The following is a 19,920-nucleotide window of genomic DNA, read 5'->3' on the forward strand; positions in this document are numbered from 1 at the left end:
ACTAATAATAAGTAAAATAGAAAAAGAGAATATATAGGAAAACAAAAAAAATGGCTTGTCAAATTGTGTGTCATTTACATAGGTGTGTTTGTGTCTTCACATACAAAGAATCCAGGGAAAATAAATGGAAAAAAATTGAATAAATTTAATAATAACAATTTAGTTAGCCTATCTATGTCACTTCCGTGTTTATACCAGATGACTCAGAGCCAGTAGTTCTTTCAATTTCAGCAGAAAATAATTATTGGCAGTCCCAAAGTTGGATAAACTGTGACCTGCATTGGCTGGTTTGATTAAGGCTGGAAAATAGCAAACTTGATTAAGTGACAAAGACAAGATAATGAGGAAAGTTATTTAGAAAATGTGTTTAGAGATTTGAAAAGGGACTAAAAGATAGTTTCTCAAGAAAGTGCAAAAGAAGATGAGAAAATTATGAAAAAGAGTCTGGGGCAACATTTTAGGGACTGTAGACAGTCAAAGCAATTTTATAATGTATGTTAATATTAGCATGATATATAGACGAAAGGTAATCTTCTGATTGGTCTGAGATGAAGTAGTTATGTTAACCCTCAAAAGATGATGAAGTGTGAAATTTGAATTCAGATAACTAAGTTTTCAAGTTTTCTCAAAGTATTCCCTGCAGTGGCTGGTGGTCCACAAAGAAAGGAGGGCTTCTCAGCATTTTCAGTAGAGGAGGTCATCAGGGTATATTGGGTGAACTCAATACACCTATACACCTCCTGAGCTTTGGGGTTTGAGCCACATCACTGAAGTCTGCACTCTGTCATCTGCAAATGGAAGGGACTGCAATAAATAATCTCTAACTCCTCTTCCAGTTCTAAACTCCTATTATGCAAATGACTCTGTCTCTATATTGACTTTTATGTAAGAGGTACTGAAATGAATAGGAAAAATTGTTTGGTATTTCTTTAAATTTTCTCTATTTTGAATCAATTAGATGGCAGAGGCATTAAAAGAATATAGTTGTGGGTTTGGATTTAATGGGAAAAGACTCAGCCTTTCTCAATATGGACTTTGCAAGCATCCAAATATATACCTGCAAAGTATATGTTCAGAAGTCCAAATTCATTTCTGGTAATGATTCTTCTAAACTAATCATTATGTAAAAACTTGGCAGAATTGAGTTTGTGTTGGAATTTGCCACATGTCTTTTGCTAACCTGATTCCAGCATAAGCATCAAGGATCCGTGTCCCAGTGTTATGACAAAAGTTCATTTCCTGTCTTAAGAATCAGAAAGAGCTTTACTGCTGGTTGGAAAACTAGAAAAGGTACCTGACTGCCCATCAATTACTAATACCTTAGTAGCCTGGTCCCCTGGGCCACCTCCAAAGAAACATCTGCTGAGTCTCCAGGCCTCTAATCTCACACTTAACTTCACTTTTATGAGCCTTTTCTCTGGGGTCATAAAAGAAAATTTCTCTGAGAAACGTACTTTGCCAAAGTTTATCCCTTGGCTTTGTTGTAAAGATCCTTTAAATGTGGCAGAGACACCAACAGCCTTTTTAACTGCCTTTCAATTCTTCTCTGATGCCTAAAACTAGAGAGGCTCAAAGTGAAGTTTTCAAAGGGAGTCTCCTTAGAGTTCACTGGGACCCTGGAAGCATCTCTCATGCCTTCATTTTGGGAATATCTAAACTTCATTACCTTAACTGACATGCCCAACAACCTGATCTTTCATTTTATTCTGTACACTAATTTAACAGATACAATTTAGTCTTTGTTTTCCCAGATTACATTTTTTAGTAGGGGAACTTGAATAATAATCACCATGATATGTCAAAAGCTCCTGGTTTCTCAAGGCAGCTCCACAGCAGGAGCTCTGTAGTTAGATAGGGTTGGGTTCATTTCCTGTTTCTGCCACTCACCAGCTATGGCCAAGGACAAGTTACATGATCGATGTCTCAGATTCTTCTTGTGTAAAAAATACTAAAATACACAAACACACACTCACACACCCTTCCCATAAGATTGTTGTGAAGATTAAATAAGATAATGTATGTGATGTCCCCAACAGCTCTTTAAAGCAGGAGTCAGTCAACAGACCCCATCAAGGACAAGATAGTAGCTACTTAAGGCTTTGCCAGTCATGTGACCTCCATAGCAGTTACTCAACTGCACAGTTTGAACACAGTAGCCATAGACAGTGCATAAATGAGTGGGTGTGGTTGTGCTCCAATAAAAGTTTATTTATGGACATAGAAATTTAGGTCTCATATAATGCTCATGTATCACTGAGCTCCTGGTGTTCTCCTGCATGACAGCTGAGCTTTGTCTGACCCTCTCAGCCCTGCTCCAGCTTCCGCAGCTCCTCCACTGCCTGAACCGCCTCCATTGATACATCTGTTCTTGTTCTCCTTGTGTTTTTGTTTTTGTTTTTGTTTTCTCTTTGCTGTTCTTTCTGTAGCCAGGCCTACACTTCTCCATTAATGTGTTCTTGATTATGTTTGGTAAGATTCTATCTCCAGCATTGCATAGATGTCTTAATTTTTCATAGCTGTATAAGTTTGTGGTCCTTTCTCTCAAAGAGCTTGGAAAAATTTCCAAAGGCTGGATTAGAAGAACTGCGAGAGTCACTAGTGTCTCTTATTCCAGAATCTTCTTTCCAAATATGACAAGTTAGAGTCCAGCCACTTTGTCTTTCCCCTACGATTTGGTGAGTTCTGTACTCACAAGGTCACTCCTTCCTTCCCATCAAGGATGAATTGACCTTGGTATCTCCTCATTGCTCAGAAAGGTAATTCAAGTGTTCCACAGGTCAATCCCAGAGTCACTTCACTTTTGTCAGGAATCCCTGTGTCTCTTACTTTAACTGGACTCTGGGTGACCTATCTTGTTTGCACAAATATCTTAAAGTGAACATGCCAATTAGTGTCTCACCTCTACCTGCTCACAACCTAAACCTTTCCACCAAACTAACATTGAGAAAGTAAGTAGATAAAAGAATTATTGGCCAGGCGTGATGGCTCATATCTGTAATCCCAACACTTTGGGAGGCCAAGGTGGGTGGATTGCCTGAGTTCAGGAGTTTGTGACCAGCCTGGGCAACACGGTGAAACCTAGTCTCTACTAAAATACAAAAAAAAAAAAAATTAGCCGGGCGTGGTGGTGTGCGCCTGTCGTCCCAGCTACTCAGGAGGCTGAAGCAGGAGAATGACTTGAACCCGGGAGGCAGAGGTTGCAGTGAGCCAGGAGTGTGCCACTGCACTCCAGCCTGGGCTACAGAGCGAGACTCCATCTCAAAAAAAAGAATTATCACTGAATCCATATTTAGAAGAACAGTTAGCTTATAAAAGCAATAATTAGAGACAAGATTCCTTGTATAACAAATACTAATCATTTCCCAATATGGCATTCTGGGAAAATAAAATCAGATACCACAGGATTTCTATTTAAGTTTGGTTGTTATGAGATTTTGTTTTGTTTTCAAATTTCCACATTGGGAATAATATGAATTAATAAAAAATAGTGAGTAGTGCAATGGCATAAGGCTTGCTTGATTTATAAAATAGTTTTGGCTTAACGAGTAGAAAGTGAGGTTTAAAATTCAACATAGTCACCCAATTTTTATATTCTAATATTTCATTAAAGGAATTAGACATGCAACTTATTATGTAATAGAATTAGATAAGATAAAACCAAAATAGAATCTTTCTGCTCTAAGCTGTGCTGCAAATTCTATTATTTTTTAGTTCAATAAAAAGAACTATTGACTTAGATATAACTTTCTTGGTATATTCTCTAATGCTCATCAAGTAAAGTTTGCTTTCTATATTTGTAGGATAATGAGCATTGGATATATTATCAGAGTTCCCTTAAACAAGCTTTGATGCATGAAAAAAATGGTTTCATAAGTATAAAACATTAAGGAATCTTTCTGAGAAGATAGAATAAAATTGTCAATCATTTATTTAATAACTTATGTCAGCACAATTTTCTTGTAGTATGCAATGAGCATTTACATTTGGTTGTATGTACCAAAAAAAAATTTTAGGGCTGCTCCGAAGTTATCAAGGAGACACTGATCATTTTTTTCCTGTTATAAAAAGTTGCCTAGAGCTCTAGTAGAAGAAGCATCACAGCTTTCGTAAGGCAAGTGACTGAAGACTTGATCCAAGACTGGACTTTTATCCTTTTTTTAAAAATTATGGACCTATGGATGCTAGGCAAGACCAGGCACTTTATATATATTATTCCAAATTCTTAATTTGAATCTGTTACATCATGACTTTACCATTTTATGTGTGAAATAACAAAATTCATGAAGTTATGAAACTTGTCCAATGTCACACTACCACCGAGTAGCATTTGTGATAGTCAACATGTATTGCTCCCATACTGGGTGGCAGTGCTTTTCTAAGTGCTTTCTATTTCTTGCTTTGTTTAATTTCACAACACATTTATGAGATAGTTGCTATTATTATCCTTATTTTTCAGATGGAGAAAATTGAGGTGAAGTTCAGTTAAGAACTTCACTAATGTCGCAGAGTTAGCACATGGTAGACGCAGGGAGCAAACACAGGCCATCTGTTCATGTAGCCTAAGCTTTTAACTGCTACGCCAACTCTACTGCCTCAGGGAACAACTGGGCATGGGACCTACATTTATGTGAACCCAACCCTCCAAATTATGAAGTCTCTGTCATGCTAATTATCTGCATGAGACATGAGACATCAGGCACTTAAAAACTCACCATTACAGGGCCAGGTGCGGTGGCTCACATCTGTAATCCCAGCACTTTGGGAGGCCGAAGTGGGCGGATCATGAGGTCAGGAGATCGAGACCATCCTGGCTGACACAGTGAAACTCTGTCTCTACTAAAAATACAAAAAAAAAAAATTAGCCTGGCGTGGTGGCGGGCGCCTGTAGTCCCAGCTGCTCAGGAGGCTGAGGCAGGAGAATGGCGTGAACCCGGGAGGTGCAGCTTGCAGTAAGGCGAGATTGCACCACTGCACTCCAGCCTGGGCGACAGAGCGAGACTCCTCAAACAAACAAACAAAAAAACAAAAAAACTCATCATTACAGAAGAGGGAAAATAAGGGTGTGTGTATGTAAGTATGTATGTGTGTGTGTGTGTTTATGTATGTCTATGACATCAAGGATTTAGAGGTTTTACTTTACTTCCAGGCCTTCCTGCCTGACCAAAATTTAAAAGGGAGAAATTATGATGTCATGTAATCATCAAGTTCATTATGTCACCTAAAAGAAATCTATCAATTAGCCCAATTATTTAATCAAGGATTTGTTTTCACTTTAAAAGTTTCATCAGATTATTTTACCTAAATTATAATGTACTCTGTGGAGTCTCAGAGAATGTGATCTTGTTGAGTGTTTCTTCCAGGTTGGTAGGTTGGCTTTTCACCTTATATGCAAATTTAAATCAAACATTGATTAGTGTAGAAGTATTTCTGATATAACACAGCATAGATGTTCTTGGAAAACCTCATATGCTTCAAAACTGTGCACTAAAAATAAAAGGACTTGGGGAAAAAAATGTGTTTGAGTGAAATCATTCAATGCTTACGAGCACTAACAAAAGCAAAAAAGAAAAAAAAAATCCCCAAAATATAAAAGTTTAGTTAAAAGATACATTGAATTCTAATGAATACTGCACCTCAGCAATTGTAGGCCTTGACCTAAGGGGAAAAAAGTGAAAGTAGTTGGTAGGAAAGAACTATAAGACAGCCTTGAGTCTGCTGAGTTATGGAGACAAGAGAAAAATACAGGAAAATTGTCCAACAGTACTTCTACGACAGAGCATATGGTCAGACTGGGCTAAGAGGAAGAATGGGGAGCAAAGGGGATCTAGCATGCCTGCATTTTATCCTGACATTATTTCCCTAGCGATAGATGTGCCTGAGCCAATTGACATTCCTGAAATGTACAGTACTTATTTGAAAACAGATAAAAACAAAATGGCTTTTTACAGAGTAAAAAGGAATTACATTTCTTCCTTAAGTCATTTCATAATCATTACTATATTTTCAGTAAGTATATTTTAAAGTGACTAAGCCTCTGCAAGGAACTATTTTAGCAATGTAACTATGAAGAGAATCATAGAAAAAGATGCAAGAAATTGTTTTATATATTTTAGGGAAAAATGGTTGAAAAGTTTATCTGATTTCCTCATGATCAGCATGATGCATCATAAGTAGTGATGATACTTAATTTGAAGATGTTTAACTGCATGTATTCAAATTGTAGTCATCACACGGGAGAGTTTTCAAAATATATTTTAGGATTTATAATCCCAAAGGTTTTTCTCTTAAATTAGTTATAAAACATTCTGTAAATACTTTGATAAAAACTGAGAAACAAAATGTGAATTCGAATAGTTAAAATCTCCCTACTATAGAGTTGAGTGTACTGAATTTTGCTATTATTTCAAAGATGCCACAGAATTGCCTCTTAAATCTAATTTTAAAAGATTGTGGATTGCACTCATTTTATTTTAAATAAAGATTTAATGCAGCTTATTAAACACAATTTGTGTCCAGTACTGTAGTTTTATCAAGGCGGTTGCCACCCGGCAAGTCGGGGGGCAGGGGCACTCCAATATGATTATTGAAAGTGAGGTTGCCGTTGTCTTTAGAGTTGACCTCTCTGTTTTGGGAGAATCATCAGTATGGGCTCTTGAGTTACAAAAATTTAAGGTAAGCATCCTCCTCTTTAAAAATAGCTTGAGACGCTCGCACTTACATGTAGATGCAGTCCGTTAGGAAGGTGAATGCCCTACTCAGTAATAGAAATTGGAGTGAACAATTACTGGGCTTTTGAACAAGGAGAAATTGCTTCCCAAAATGAGATTTTAACAGAAGAATTGGAGTAACCTAACTCCCACAAGGTGTTATATAATATTAGAAATCCAAGCTCTAGGCTTGGTTGAGATTGAATAACCAGAGTCATGGGAAATGTATTATGGACTATTTTGATTGTGCACTATGGTCCCTAGAGTTTTTCCTTGGCTGGGATATTGAGAAGTAAAGTCAGAGGAATGTGTCTTCCCTCTGCTTTGGCCCCCACACCCAGTCAGTAGCCCAGGCCTGCGGATTCTCTCTCAGAATTACTTCTGCAATTGATTCATTTTTCCCCCCCAGGGTCCTGTTTTTGCCCAACCCAGATCTACCATCTGTCCTACTCTGACCCATTTTTCATTCTACATTCCAAATAATCTTCTAAAAATGCAGTCTAATTCACTTACTCTCTTGCTTATTAGTTATTTAGTTGATTGCCCTTAGAATAGAGTATTATCTTGTTTAATGCGGTTTGTAGAACTCTGCAAAATCCTGACCTCTGCCTATTTTGTCTCTCACCACCATTACCTTGCTCTCTCTTAACCTCATTCATGCCTTTGCTACACTGGAATTACTTCTGTTCCTAGAACATTGGCTCCCAAGCATGCTCTTCTTTCTGGAACTCTCTTGGCCTGACCCAGCTCAGATGTTTCTGAGAGGACTAGGTTCAGATCTCTGATTTACATTCCCAGAGCGCTATATCCCTCCCCTTTTTGCAGCAGAGGCCACCCTTGGAACTGATACATCAGAAATAGTTTTCCTCCTGGATTGTAAGTTCTTGAGAGCAAGGGGTGTTCTTTACACATCACTCTGACCTAGTGTCTAGAAAAATGCCTGGCACAGAGCAAGACCTTCATAAATAGTTGTTGAATAGGAAGAAAAATGAACAAGTGCATGAATGCGTGAATGATGTAGAAGACAATCCAGTAATACCAAAGAATCTATTGGAATCAAAATTATTAAAAAGAAAATGCAGATGAATGGAGAATTTATGTTAAAAGCCAAAAGAGTCTTGAGCTTTGACTTTTAGGCATCATCAAATTTAATAAAGAGATATCAGTAACATACTAAAGCAAAAGCCAGATGATTTTAAACTTAAGAATAAATATGATGTAAGGAAATGAACACAGCCCATAAAGCCAACCTTTCATAAAGAGTAACAATAAAGGGAGAATGGTAGTGCTAGAGAGGAATGATGGGATGAAGGAGTCTGAGATTTGTTTGTCTCAAATTTTAACTTTGTGGCAGAGAGAATTGGACATGCTCACCAATTTTTCTACTACTTTGTCCTGCTTTCCTGATATACCACAGGGAAAGTTCTATAAACATTTCCTACTACAAAGTGAAAAGAAACCTATTTTAAAAGACTGGTTTATGGGATTTTATGTAATATTTTTCAATTTTTGAGAAAGGAAAACTTTCTAAGTTTTCAGTCTACCTGAAAATTAAGCCTTTTTCCTTATTTATGAAAATAGTTGTTACAATTTGTACTGAAGTATACAAACTTTATCCTTACTAAGGCAATTTGCTTTTAAGTTTTCTCCTCCTTTTGGCTACTCTTAAAAATCTGGACTTTCAAGTTTAATCTTAAAAAGCTCATATCTTTTTAATCACAGATATTGGCATGTCCAGGTACCAGGTATGATGGTAGACATTTGATACAGCTAATTGCTTTTGTGATGGATACATAATTTTTAGGCTTGCCTCTTCCCTGTAACTTTTTTCTATTTTTTTATTATTTATTTATTTCAACTTTTATTTTAAGTTTAGGGGTACAAGTGCAGTTTGTTACATAAGTAAACTTGTGTCATGGGAGTTTGTTGCACAGATTATTTCATCAGCCAGGTTTTAAGCCTAGTACCCATTAGTTATTTTTCTTGATCGCCTCCCTCCTTTCACCCTTTACGGTCCAAAAGGCCCCAGTGAGTGTTGTTCCCCTCTATGTGTCCATGCGTTCTCATTGTTTAGCTCCCACTTATAAGTGAGAACATGCGGTGTTTGGTTTTCTGTTCCTGGGTTAGTTTGCCCAGGATAATGGCCTCCAGCTCCATCCATCTTCCTGCAAAGGACATGATCTCATTCTTTTTTATAACTACATATTATTCCATGGCGTATATGTACGACATTTTCTTTATCCAGTTTATCATTGATGGGCAATTAGGTTGATTCCATGTTTTACTATTGTGAATAGTGTTCCAACAAACATACGTGTGCATGTGTCTTTATAATAGAATGATTTATATTCTTTTGGGTGTATACCTAGTAGTAGGATTGCTGGGTCAAATGGTATTTCTGTCTTTAGGTCTTTGAGGAATTGCCACACTCTCTTCCACAATGGCTGAAGTAATTTACACTCCCACGAAGAGTGTAAATTAAAAAGCATTCCTTTTTCTCCACAACCTTCTCAGCATCTGTTATTTTTTGACTTTGTAATAATAGCCATTCTGACTGGTGTTAGATGGTATCTCATTGTGGTTTTTGATTTGCATTTCTCTAATGAGCAGTGATGTTGAGCTTCTTTTCATATGACTGTTGGTCACATGTATGCCTTCTTTTGAAAAGTGTCTTTTTCTAACTTTTCATCTGCTCCTTAAGACCTGCTTTTGGAGAAAAGTGTATCAGTGCCAGAGAGTGTGGTAAGGGGTGTTTTCCTTACATGGTATTGTTACATGTCTACATGATCTTGTTACATGTAGTAAACAAGATGTTCATGCCTAATTGAATTCTAGGATGGGCATGGTGGCTCACGTCTGTAATCCCAGTGCTTTGGGAGACTGAAGCACGTGGATCACCTGAGGTCAGGAGTTCGAGACCAGCCTGGCCAGCATGGCGAAACCCCATCTCTACTAAAAATACAAAAATTAGCTGGGCATGGTGGCTGCCACCTGTAATCCCAGCTACTTGGGAGGCTGAGGCAGAAGAATTGCTTGAGCCCAGGAGGCGGAGGTTTCAGTGATCCAAGATCATGCCACTGCACTCCAGCCTGGATGACAGAGTGAGACTCTGTCTCAAAAAAAAAAAAAAAAAGTTCATGCTTCATTAAATTTTAAATTCTAGAGTTTAAATGATTGAGGGTTGCCTTACTTGCACAATAATCTGTCCCTGTTATTAATACTAGACCAGTAGCTGGGTCATTATTCTCACCATGGCAAAGTTAATCACTCACTAGTAAAAAGAAAGCGAGCATTAAGTTTATTTGGAGGCTGTTTAATTATCAACTTTTGGAATGAGAAGTACCTCTTCAAGTTTCTGAGAACATATTATTCCACTTCTTGCCAAGGCCTGTCGCCAAATTTATTATTTTAATTTATTTGTTTTTCCCTTACCATGTTACTACCATCTCTACAACCAACTATGTACTGAATTCACCAACTGACCAAACCATTTCTGAAGTTACTGCTAACGTTACCCATAAAAATCATCACTAGTTTACTTGAGGAACAATCTTTTGCCTGCCAGGAATATTCTGTATGCTGTATTCCTGGCAGGCAAAAGCAAGACAAACAGGTTTCCAAGGTATCAACACTGCGTGCATCTGCTTCATAGTGTAATTTCATCAGTTGAGCAGATGAAGAATGCTAATTAGTTTGTTTATACATATGTAATTTAATGAGACTAAACACTTAACTATCTTAAAGTAAGCACAACTTACTTCCTGTTGGCTGTTTTTGCTTTAATAAAAAACACTGTTCGGCTTATTTCCTGGAAATTATAGTACCGTGCAGTACAGGAAAAGAAATTATTTCAAGGAAGGTTGACTGGTCAATTGTATTCTACTGCAGCTGGATTCAGTAGGAAGATAAGAATTAAAATATTGGGCTTGGGTACCAGCGTTGAAATCCAATGTGAATGAGAGAGTTAAGTTTAATGGAAAGATCTATTATAAACTATATTATGGCAAACTTCTAAGTCCAATACTAAAATTCTAATATATACCAGAATAATTTGTTTTAGTAATAATTCTATGCCATCCTCAGACCTAACCTATAATCTTCCATTTCTTATTGTCTTCCTTTTGTTTTTATGTACCCTTTTTTGCTAGTTATTGTAGTTAGATTTTGATGTAACTGAAATAGTGGCATTCAGTTAATAAAGCTCTTTTCCCTGAAAATTAATACAAAATAGTGGTACTATTATTTGTATAAATAGTTATTTAGTATTATCTATTACACTCTTTTTGATTACTTTGAAGTTGTTCAAAAACTGAATCCCAGCCAGGCACAGTGGCTCATGCCTGTAATTCCAGCACTTTGTGAAGCCTGGGCAGGAGGATTGCTTGAGCCCAGGAGTTAGAGACCAGCCTGGGTAACATAGTGAGACCTTTTCTCTACTAATAATAATGAAAAAAACTCTCCAAGCTCCCCAACCCCAACCAAAACTGGACCTGCGTAGGCTGTTATTTTTGGAGAGGAGTGACTAGAGGAGATGAGGAAATAACTTTGCTCCTATAGTCAAAATTATATTTTAATTAAAATGCTTTAGTTAATATACTCGGTTTTCTACAACCAGGGGTCAGCAAACTACTGGCTATGTTCACAGTCTGCTTTTACAAACAAGGTTGTATTGGAACACATCTGTGCCCATTCACTTGTATATCATCTCTGGCTGGCTTCACACTGCAATGGTAGGGTTGAATACTTGCAATAAAGACCATGTAACCTGCAAAGCTGACAGTATCTATTCTCAGGCCCTTTACAGAAAAGGTTAAAGCACTTTTAAAGCTTAAAGCTGATCATTGATTTGAAGCTTAAATCAGAAGAGAAGTTATTAAACAATAATAGAATTATGTTGAGATGTAGTAAAGACTAAGAAACAAATATTTATTACATTAAGTCCCAAAACAAATGTGGGTAAAATTATTAGATATTTAGGTTTTGTAGAACCTAAGTAATCATTCCCCCTATAGCCATATTACCTTTGGACCACTTCAGTAGTCTATTGAGGTAGACCGCTTCCATTCTATTCTGGCAGAACAAATTTTCTACTCATAAATGCATAGGATTTTCTTTTGTCCCTTCTTGAAGTTCCATAAATTATATATGAGCATAGATTTTGTTTATAACTTTAGGTAACAGAGCCCTGGCAGCTTCTTCTGGCCTGCCAGCATCCATAATCTTCCTCTATACCTAATGTCCCATGACATCCCATGGGGATCAGATACTGAATTTAGCTTCCTTGTTTGTCCCAGTTCAGAAAATGAGTTGTTCATTGTTCTAAACTTATTAGATGACTTACATGTGACAATTTACAGGCTGTTGCTTATGGGAACATATTAAGGGCATTGAGGAGCATAGAAAATAAAAAAAAAAAACCTAATTGAACTTCAACTCTAAAGATTCAAATATAAGGCTGAATCTTGGATGTTTCAGATACCACTAGCCAATGGGCAGGAAATTATGTTCCTCACTGAATTTTAATATAAATTTGTAAACCATATTTTGAAGATAAAAATCTAAGTTGATTAACAAAGCCCAATTGTGTAGAAACTGCTCTAATTTAGTAATATTAGTTTGGAGTTATAGAAAACACATTGGCTTTGGAGTCAGCTGAATCTGCATTTGAACCCTAGTTCAGTCATTCTCTAGCATTTCAAGTGAGAGAAAACTACCTAAACTTTTGAGCTTCTCACCCATTGGGGATAATAATACCTGTGTTATGTGGTTGCTGTGAGGATTAATTGTAAACATAGAGTTCCCAGCACTGTGTCAGGCACATAGTACTTAGTACATGTGGGGATTAGCAAATATGGGTTCTTTTCCACTCTTTGTTTTTCTTCCCCAAGAGTAGGAAATAGCTGGTAGACCCAGTTAATCAAGATAATTAGTATTGTTGATGAACTGAATTCACAACTTGACAGTTCCAGTAACAAATAGCTAATGATAAATGGGTTGTGAGTTGTGAGAGAATTTACAACCACAGCATCAACAAAAACAAAAGTACTGGGGGAAATATGCTGGAATGGCGATGCTTATGATTTCAGTGGGAAGTGGGGTAGTCTTTGACTCACCGCAGTCTAGATTTGGATCCAGAGACCCCTGCAAATCCCATGGTATGTTCTTGGGGATCAGAAGTTCTGATGTTTTTTTCATTTTGATGATAATATTTTTAAATTGCTTTACCATTTAAAGTGATAAAATTTTTCTTTTGCCATAATCATCTTCATTGAACTTTTTTTCATTGAACTTTTTTTTTCTAAGTTGGTGTTTCAAATCTGAAAACATATACTTGGGGATCATTATACATATTGTTTTGCTTTAGGTATTTTTGGAAGCCATTGGTTTTTACTGTTCTGACTTTTCAGAAAGGAGAGCATAATGAGAATGTAGTAGTACAAGCATGAATAAAACATAAACTTAGATGTGGCTTTTGTCATAAAACCGTGGTGTTCCACTCTTGTGAAATCAAACTGGACCAGATGAGTATAAAAAATGGAAATCAGTAGTTGATGCTAAGAACATTTTGGAAAAATATATTTTATCTTAAAAGTTAAAATAGTAAGAGGAAGTATTTTGCTAATATTGTGAAATTCACACATATTAAGTAAAGATCTTTGCCAAATGTCCTGCTCATTTTATAATTGGCATTTCCAGCAGAATTTTTTTAACTTGAGAATGACATGACTATTGCTTTTGCTCACCTGTCTTTTTCTGTTTTCATCCGTGCATAAAGTCACTCCTCTTTCTGTTCTGACTTTTTGCTGTCCATAGACATCCCAGTTACCAGTGTCCTTGAATTGATAGTGGCTTCTGTTTGTCAGTCTCATATAAGAACTACAGCTCATCAGGAGGAGATCGCAGCAGGGTAAGAGACACCAACACCATGTTCTGCACGAAGCTCAAGGATCTCAAGATCACAGGAGAGTGTCCTTTCTCCTTACTGGCACCAGGTCAAGTTCCTAACGAGTCTTCAGAGGAGGCAGCAGGAAGCTCAGAGAGCTGCAAAGCAACCGTGCCCATCTGTCAAGACATTCCTGAGAAGAACATACAAGAAAGTCTTCCTCAAAGAAAAACCAGTCGGAGCCGAGTCTATCTTCACACTTTGGCAGAGAGTATTTGCAAACTGATTTTCCCAGAGGTGAGTGCGTGCTCTTTAGATTTTGAAATTGTAATACTTTGAAATTGTAGAAGAATGTTTTTCCAAGGAAAATTTAAACACTTCCTTTCTCACTTTCAAGGCTACAATAAATGTAGAATATTTTCTTGAAACACATAAAAATATTCTTTTAAAGCAATTGTGTTCTTAAGTTGTGTTTTATCTTAAAATGTTTATGATCTTGAATTCTTTTCAAAAGAACACTGCAGTCTGACAAACTTTATGATTTTGGGCAACAGGCTTAATGCCTCTTTACCTCAGCTTCCTTATCCCTAAAATGGAAATAATAGTAGTACCCACCTTCTAGAGTTTTAATGAGTTTTAAGTAAAACCATCCATAGCTCTTGCCATAACATAAGTGATCAGTAGTTGTTAGCTATTATCTTAAAATTAAATTCTTCAAAGAATAACTTATTTTCTGCTCAGGTTTTCTCTCCTAATTTTAAAGAGCATCATACGTCCCCTGCCAATTTTCAGAGTTGTGAAAATCTCCCTTGGCCACTTGCTCTGATTCTGAAGTTCTGCTCAAACCAGTCTTGACCTTCTCCCTTGGGTCGGAGTCATGAGCCTGTGATTGCCTACACCTGCGTGTTATTAGGTCTCACACTTCTTCATATAGCCCTGCAAGCTGCATAGCATAGTGTCATGTTGAGATCTAGAGCACCTTCTGTCAATCCACCTTGAAGGAAACTTCTAGGAAGAGGACACAGACCTAAATAAATAGAAGAGCAGTTGAAGGTCTTCATGATGTCTTCCTCCCTCTGTCAGTCTTCATAGTTTTATATAGATTTGCTTAACCTATGAATTTGGCTGGACATTGACTTAATCAGACACCAGCTAACATAATACATTGATAATTTTTAATTGACTCAATACCAACCCTCTACTGTGTGCAAAGCACCAAAGAAACACGGACTGGCTGATTTTCAGAACTGAAAGGAATTTAACAGATAATCTTGTTTCACTCCCAGGAAGTGCTAGGGAAGTTCAGTGACTTGACCAAAATTACACAGCTTTCAAAGGGTAGAGCAATTAATTCCTGCTGTAAACAGTCCAGGCTGGAATGACTGAGAAAGAAGAAATAGAAGTTTGAAAGATGGATAAATTAGACTTAGCAGAAAGTTGAGGGAGTTTATTTCAGATATAATATTAACACAATAGTACTTTGGCAGATAACCTTTGGAATGGAAATGTTTAATTATTCTTACCACACTCTAGTTGCTAGACAGCCAGCATTGGGTAGGATAAAGGATATAGCCCTCCTCAGGGAGTTGGTTTGTAGCACAGTCTGGGAAACAATCGGTGCTCTCATTTCAAGGACAGAGTGAAATGAACAGAAATGAACCAAAGGTGATGATGAGGAAGCTGAGATAGCTTCTATGTTTTCCCTGAATCCTGTCCTTACTATGTTGGCTTTATCATTTTGTTTGGTAAATTTTGAATTTCTGCAATGGAAGTCACACACATATTGGACTCTTTTTTAAAAAACATTATGGTTCACCTCCAGCCTGGGCGACAGAGCGAGACTCTGTCTCAACAACAACAACAAAAAAATTCTGGTTCACTTGATGGTGCCACCAAAAGTTTCACAGGCTTCCTTCACTCTTTTTCATTCATTCTTCTTTTTGCCCTTCTGACTGAATAACTTCAAATGACCTCTCTTGAATTTGCTGATTCTTTGGCTTAAGTCTGCTGTTAATGCTTTCCATTGAGTTTTTCAGTTCAGTTATTCTTTCATTCCAGAATTTTTACTTGGCTCTATTTTTGTGGTTATCTCTTTGTTGATATTTACATTTTGCTCATGCATAGTTTTCTTATTTTATTTAGTTGTCTGTCTGTGTTTTCTTATAACCCACTAAATTTCATTATATTGAATTTTTTGTCAGGTAATTCATTGTTCTTCATTTCTTTAGGGCTGGTTACTGTAGATTTATTTATTTATTTATTTATTTGGTTGTATCATATTTCCCTGATTTTTCCTGTCCCTTGTAGCTTTGCATTGGTGCCTGCACACTTGAGTATGCAGTCACCTCTTTGCTTCTTTTCAGACTGGTTTTCACAGGAAAAGACATTCACCAGTTGGCTCAGCTAGAGATTTTGAGAGCCTCTCAAACATTTTCTATGGATGTGCATGTTCCATTCCTCTCTTTTCCTGCTGAGGGAGAAGTTTCTGGGTGGTGTGCCTTCTCCTGATCCTGAAGAGCCATACAGGCTGCTATAAATTCCCTTCTCTTTTTCCTAGGAAAATGTACTGAAAGACTAGGATGCAATACCAAATTAAAATTGTATATAAAAAATTTAGTAGTCTATGTTGTTTGTTCATGAGTTTGTAAGAATAAGCATTAAGATTTGACTACAGTGTCATGTAACAGAGAGGGCAAGACTATAGGAGATGGAAGAGGTATGTTTGGCATTAGTAACTAAAACTCCTCTCCAACTGAGATATTATCATTATGGCAGTAAATGTTCCAGTGTTGAATACATTTGAGCTGTGTAGTCCTCAATCTAGATGACTTCAAACATCTGCTTATCTTTGATAAATACTTGTTATTTTTTTTACTGATTATTTGTTAAGTTTATAGATTTAATGCTTAGACTGCTATTTAGTGTCAGTATTATTAATAATACAAAAGAAGATATTTAAAATAGCATTTGACATCACAGTTTTTGTTTTAGATAATCAGAATTAACTTCCTGGTTATATTTTTATTAGTGAACAGGCAAGTATAAAAATGTATTATCCTTAGAAAATATGACATGAGAGAGGTCGTTCCCAAGTAATGGAATACTAGAGCTTTAAAAAGTCTTCTTGATCATCTAATGCAAACTTATCATTTCTATTTTAAGAAATAGAGACACATAAATTTAGATCTCTTGCTTAAAGCAAAAGATAACTGGAGAAATGGAAAACTCTCTGCATTTCATTCACAACCCATTGCTCTTCATAATATAATATTGTTTGCTCTTTTTTCATGGGTATTGTTTCCCAATAATTCTGTAAGCTCCTTCAGGCATACTGTCTTGAAGGAGCTTTTAATGGAGCCACAGTCAAAGCAAATCAGAAACCACTTACTGAATTGAAATAATTGAATTGGATATGCTTACATAAATGATAAGATCCCAAATCAAGTACCTAGTAAGAGTAGGATTTGAAGAGAATCACGAGGTCTGTAGATGTGTTCTAGAATATTAGATTGAAAGAAGAAAAAGAAACAGTATTACAATTTATCTTATGAATTAAAATATTCTTGGTCTAGAAAAACGTTAAGCACTGTAGGAAAATTAAAAAGCCAATGAAAATAATGACTTATCCATAAACCACACCAATGATATTTTTATTAAAATTCACATTGTTGACAGCAATGTTGCATCAAATAGCAGTTTTTCCTGAAGTATTCATATATGGTATATTTGTGGCAAAAGTACTTGTTTTAATAATTTAATCAGATCTATTCTTTATGAAGCCAAAAGATAATTGTTTAGTCAAGAGAAACAAACTTGAGAGCACTACAAACTATTTGCATTGGGGAACAAGTGTCCCCTCTGTGAATCAGAAAGTCCGCAATCTACAATACTTCAGGTTCCAGTGATTGTACAAATAAGAGGATCTGTTCCCCCAAAATTCAAAATAAAGGCTTTCCCAAATAGTAGGGTGTTTTAGTGATAGACAACTAAAAGATTTACAAAAGACTGCTACACAATGTTTACATATATTGAACTGTAAGGAATGAATTTGGAAGGAAATATTGGATTTAGTTCTAAAATCTGAAACCAAAACTTAATATATAGAATTGTTGGGGTATGGAGCAGTCCTGAAGTGGTTGATTTTATGTCATGAGGCCCTGAGATTGGCTGTGTGTGACAGATCTCACTTATAGTTGAATCCTGCTTATAATTTTATTGTGGACTCATATTATCTCAGGGTCAGGATATATCACAGGAAGTACAGCACCAAGGTAGGAAACTCGATGCACCAGCAGCCTCTACCAATAAATATTCTCCCTGGAAAACATGTGAGTTCTGTCTCTTATGGGTTTTGTTTTGAATTTACAAAAATTTTCCAGAAGAGCAATGGTATAAGATGAATGTCAATTTCCATAAAAGCCTATTCACTCATAATATTGGTCAAGTATGCTACTAATGCTTTGCACGGACTTTATTCCTTTTTTTCTTTAGGAAAATAAGTTTTGATTCAAAATGGAAAGCCAAAAATACATTTGCTCCACCAACCTTAGCAATTGGAAGGGGACCATTTCTCCTCCCCTCTTACAATGATAGTGTATACGTTAGGAGGAAAAGACCAGAAAAAGACATTTCTGATGGCAGTAGGAAGGAAATGAAAGACAAATAAAGATCTTGACTAAAAAGGTAAAAGAGTATACCCAATGGCTTAATCAGAGACATAAAGAGGAGTGGAGTATCTCCAGTAGCATTGAAGAGGAAGAAGAAAGCATTCTTCAGTGGCAGAATTGGTTGGGTTTTCTTTCTCCCTGGCCCGCAAAATGTTCCTGGTCAGGGCGAGCATGTTGGCTCATACCTGTAGTCCCAGCTACTTGGGAGGCTGAGGCAAGAGGATCACTGGAGCTCAGGAGTTCTTGGCTGTAGTGAACTGTGATCACCACTGCACTCCAGCCTGGATGACAGAGCAAAACTCTATATCCAAAAAAAAAAGAAGTTCCTGGTTCAAGAAGCAATTAATATATATATAAACAAATATAATTGAAATCGTTTACATTGGAAACAACCTAAATTTGTTTGTAAACAAGCTAAGAGAGTAACACCTCTACATTTGGCTTTACCACTTCACAGATAAAATTTTATAGATTAAGCCTTCAAGACTTTGAATAGCTGGCAGGTGGACATCATTCATTCATTCATTCATTCATTCAATAAATATGTATTGAACATCTCCTATGGATAGGTACCATTGTAGGTTTTGGATAGAGGGGTAAGCAAAACTGACACTCTCTGCCCTTTTGGAGCTTCTGTTGTAATGGAAGAGACAGATTATGAAAAATTTACAAAGTTGGCGAGCAAATGCTATGAAGAAAAACTGAGAGCTCAGGCACAAAGGCAGCAACCCTTATTTTATTAAAGACTTCTTTTTTCATATGAATATATTTTGCAGGAACAAATAATTCATAGCCACTCATGCTTTCATGGATTTGTATCCACATTAATACTCTGTTAACTGGAGTAACTTTCTACTGTACCAAGTAGATGGTTCTTGAAATATTTAAACATTTCAAGCACCCTGGCTGATTTACTTCATGTATAGTGTCACTAATTTAATGTTACCTTCCTTTTTCCTTGATGAGAAAGATGTCTAGGAAATATGCCCATAGTTTCTTTCTTGAACATGTTTCTCAACTGCCCTTTGCCTTTACATAGCTCACCAAGCCCGACTCAGAATCTGCCCTCTGGATGCGTCTTCCACCAGCTTTTCTTTCATCCTGTGGCAGATAGTATCCTTTCTCTCTATATCTGAACAGTCTGAAAAATTGTTCCACATTGTAAATTTAAATTCTCTTTAATTTTTTTTCAGCAATTGTGTTTTCTTTCAATACATTTTTAAATTTTCTTTCTAAGCTTTGTATGTGTATATTTAAAACTAAAAGCCCTTTTCATAACTCATGTCATTAAAACAGAACCTTGCTCTATTTTGGTTTACTCCAGTACCTCACTTGACTGGTGGAAACTCTACAAGAGATATAAATAGTTTTTAAGGAAAAAGGAATTTCTTAACTTGGGACAGCAAAAAATTTTCACTTTCCTCTGGGGAAACTATAGAAAGAATCAATGGTTCTATATATATAATATATAGTTTTACATATATCTCTATATATACACACGTATATAGCAAGAGGGAGGTACGTACATAGATACATATGATTTTTACATGGAATATATAAAAATGGACAACACTGCTTATCAATGCTCTACTTTCCACTTATTTATTAGAGACAATCAGCTGTTAAGATAAATTAATAGCTACTCAACATGTATTGATTAAGT

The 19,920-nt window shown here is 36.4% G+C and overlaps 1 protein-coding gene across 18 annotated transcripts in view; it reads left to right on the forward strand.

Moving 5' to 3' along the window:
* Positions 1–19,920, forward strand: part of GUCY1A1 (guanylate cyclase 1 soluble subunit alpha 1) — a 70,580-nt gene that overhangs the window by 16,806 nt on the left and 33,854 nt on the right. For 9 of the 18 annotated variants that reach the window (XM_063603962.1, XM_034959310.4, XM_003822568.5 and 6 more), the window contains one exon: positions 13,521–13,887. In XM_063603962.1, the coding sequence (XP_063460032.1) occupies positions 13,633–13,887 (255 nt within the window). In that variant the 5' untranslated portion in view covers positions 13,521–13,632. The remainder of the gene's footprint in view (positions 1–13,520; positions 13,888–19,920) is intronic. The other 9 variants (XM_055111965.2, XM_055111967.2, XM_055111969.2 and 6 more) reach the window with 4 other exon arrangements.

Source organism: Pan paniscus, chromosome 3 (genome assembly GCF_029289425.2).
Source record: "Pan paniscus chromosome 3, NHGRI_mPanPan1-v2.0_pri, whole genome shotgun sequence".
Classification (NCBI taxonomy): Eukaryota; Metazoa; Chordata; class Mammalia; order Primates; family Hominidae; genus Pan; species Pan paniscus.